The sequence below is a fragment of the Nanorana parkeri genome, unplaced genomic scaffold (genome assembly GCF_000935625.1).
Source record: "Nanorana parkeri isolate BGI_ZX_2015 unplaced genomic scaffold, ASM93562v1 scaffold816, whole genome shotgun sequence".
Classification (NCBI taxonomy): Eukaryota; Metazoa; Chordata; class Amphibia; order Anura; family Dicroglossidae; genus Nanorana; species Nanorana parkeri.
The window spans coordinates 391482-393701 of record NW_017307084.1 but is presented as its reverse complement, the minus strand read 5'-3'; the positions used below and the strand labels follow the sequence as shown (position 1 = coordinate 393701).

Genomic DNA, 2220 nt, shown 5'->3' with positions numbered 1-2220 from the left:
GTGGGGAATTCCTGTCCTGGAGATGCAAGAGGAAGTGAGGAAAAGGGTAATTTCCCTTTTTAGGCAGTTTTCACTGGAACAAAAGTCCCCAATAACAGTAAAGCTGGCCATACATTGTTAGTTCAGCCCTGCAGGCTAAATGAGAGAAAACTTTAGAGTCCCCCCATCGGCATATTGTATTCTGACAGCATCAGGGGTGCCACCACACAGTACTTCTGCACTGAATGCTGTTCAGTGCAGGATTGAGGACAACCATTGCTGCATAAGTGTAGGGGGACCTGTGTGGGATCATCAGATCAGCCATTGACATAATCAGATCGTCCAGAAGATCCTTTGCCAAAAGGCATTTATGTATATTTTTTACAGGGGGGTATAAAAGACATGTTTCTGCTTTGTGCTCACGGATAAATCGGTATTAATTTTCTGGAAAAGACACAGTGCATTACATTTGTGTTGATTCTTTATTTGAGTTTATTGTTATGGTTACAGGTGAAATGTTACAAGTACTGGCCTGATGATACTGAAGTCTATGGAGATTTTAAAGTGACATGTGTGGAAATGGAGCCACTGGCTGAGTATGTCATCCGTACATTTACGCTTGAAAGGGTAAGAATTTCGAAAGCTTATATTTTTAAAGGGACCCTATTACTACAGGGTCACTTGTACACTAAGTACACCCTGTAAAAGAAGAGCATCTATGCTTACTTTGCCTTTAAATGCCAGCATTTTGCTGCTCCCTGGACGCTGCAGGAATGTCACACTATCTGCCCCCCACTTCCCCACCACAGTGATATTCAAGCCAGCGAGATAAAATACAGCGCACATCAGGAAGAGCAGAATGAGAGACGTCACCAGCACTCATTTAAGGGTCAAAGATTAAAGTGGGTTTTTTTGTGTCGCATAGGTCAGAAAAAGTCAAGCGTTGGTGCCTCACAGAACCTTCCTCAAGGTTCATTTTCATAGTAAAATTTCATAGTAAAATGTTTTTTTTCTGACCTATGTGACATAAATAAAACCACTTTATTCTTCGATGCTGAGCTGAGTGCTTGTGGCGTCTCTCCTACTCTAGTACTGCATAACCCCATCTGTTTCTGTCACTATGAACAACATCTAGCTGCACCAGTGAAAAACAATGCTGTATGGAGTGCAGCGTTACATAAAGGGCAGCTATCAAACACTTGGAAGTATGGAATAGCTGCAGCAGTCGAGAAGTAGGAACCACCAGTATTTGAAGGTATGGGCCACTGGAAGGGAAAGTAGAGATGTTCCTCTTTTACAGACTGTTTTTCACTTACAAGAGAAACTATAGTGTGGAACGATGGACTGCATTTTACCTTATCACTATACAGCACCAAACTATCTTTCAGCTTCTTGCTTCATATACTGTGTGTGTATATGCAGGGGTGTGGAAATTTTTGAAAAAAACTACTTGTCCAAGGACTAAAGCGGGGGCCGAATCTACTTGTCCCTCATGACAATCTGCTTGTCCTGATACAAAAAAAATAATTTTAACCAAAACCATATTTAGTAGTGCTAAGAAGCGCTTCTCATTGGTCAGTGCCGTCAGGTGACCGCGTTGACCAATAAGTGCTTGCTATTTGCGAGCGAAATTCAGAATACATGGAACAGGTACAGATGTATGGGAAGGACCGTTTGCCGAAAGGTAAGTATAGTGGGAGGGAGATTTGTGCGGGTAATTCAATTTTCCCAAATTACTTGGGAAAGTGAACATACCCTTTAGGGGTTGGTGCAGACTTGGAGATTCCCGGGACGTGTGATTGTGTGCGGTTGCATACAGTGGTTGCATCCGCATGTATGGGGTTACATCTGCGTGGCAATCGCTGAAAAAAGGTAGATGTACCCATTTTCACGACCTGCACTGCTCAGTGTTTTCAACCGTGATCGTGTGGGATCGCCTGGGTGGTATTGCAGCAGGAAAACGCGCAATCTGTTTGGCACGACTGGGGTGCCATTAGAAAATAATGGCACTGACAGCACGATCGGCGGACACTGCCCACTCAGTACTGCAATCATCGATCACAGATGCAGACCGTGGAGCTGCTCCCGCAAGTCAGGTAAGTGGTCTGCGACCGTGTGCCTGACATGTCAGATGGCTGCGGGCCACATAGTACCTGCTCGCGGGCCGGAATTGGCCTGCGGACCGGTACTTGAAGACCCAAATTTCCACTCGCCCTCACTTTATTTTTCTTCTCCAAATGC

The 2220-nt window shown here is 44.5% G+C and overlaps 1 protein-coding gene across 2 annotated transcripts in view; it reads left to right on the top strand.

Moving 5' to 3' along the window:
- PTPRK (protein tyrosine phosphatase, receptor type K) overlaps window positions 1-2220 on the top strand; it is a 389585-nt gene that overhangs the window by 354735 nt on the left and 32630 nt on the right. For both annotated transcript variants that reach the window (XM_018565135.1, XM_018565134.1), the window contains one exon: window positions 490-606. In XM_018565135.1, the coding sequence (XP_018420637.1) occupies window positions 490-606 (117 nt within the window). The remainder of the gene's footprint in view (window positions 1-489; window positions 607-2220) is intronic.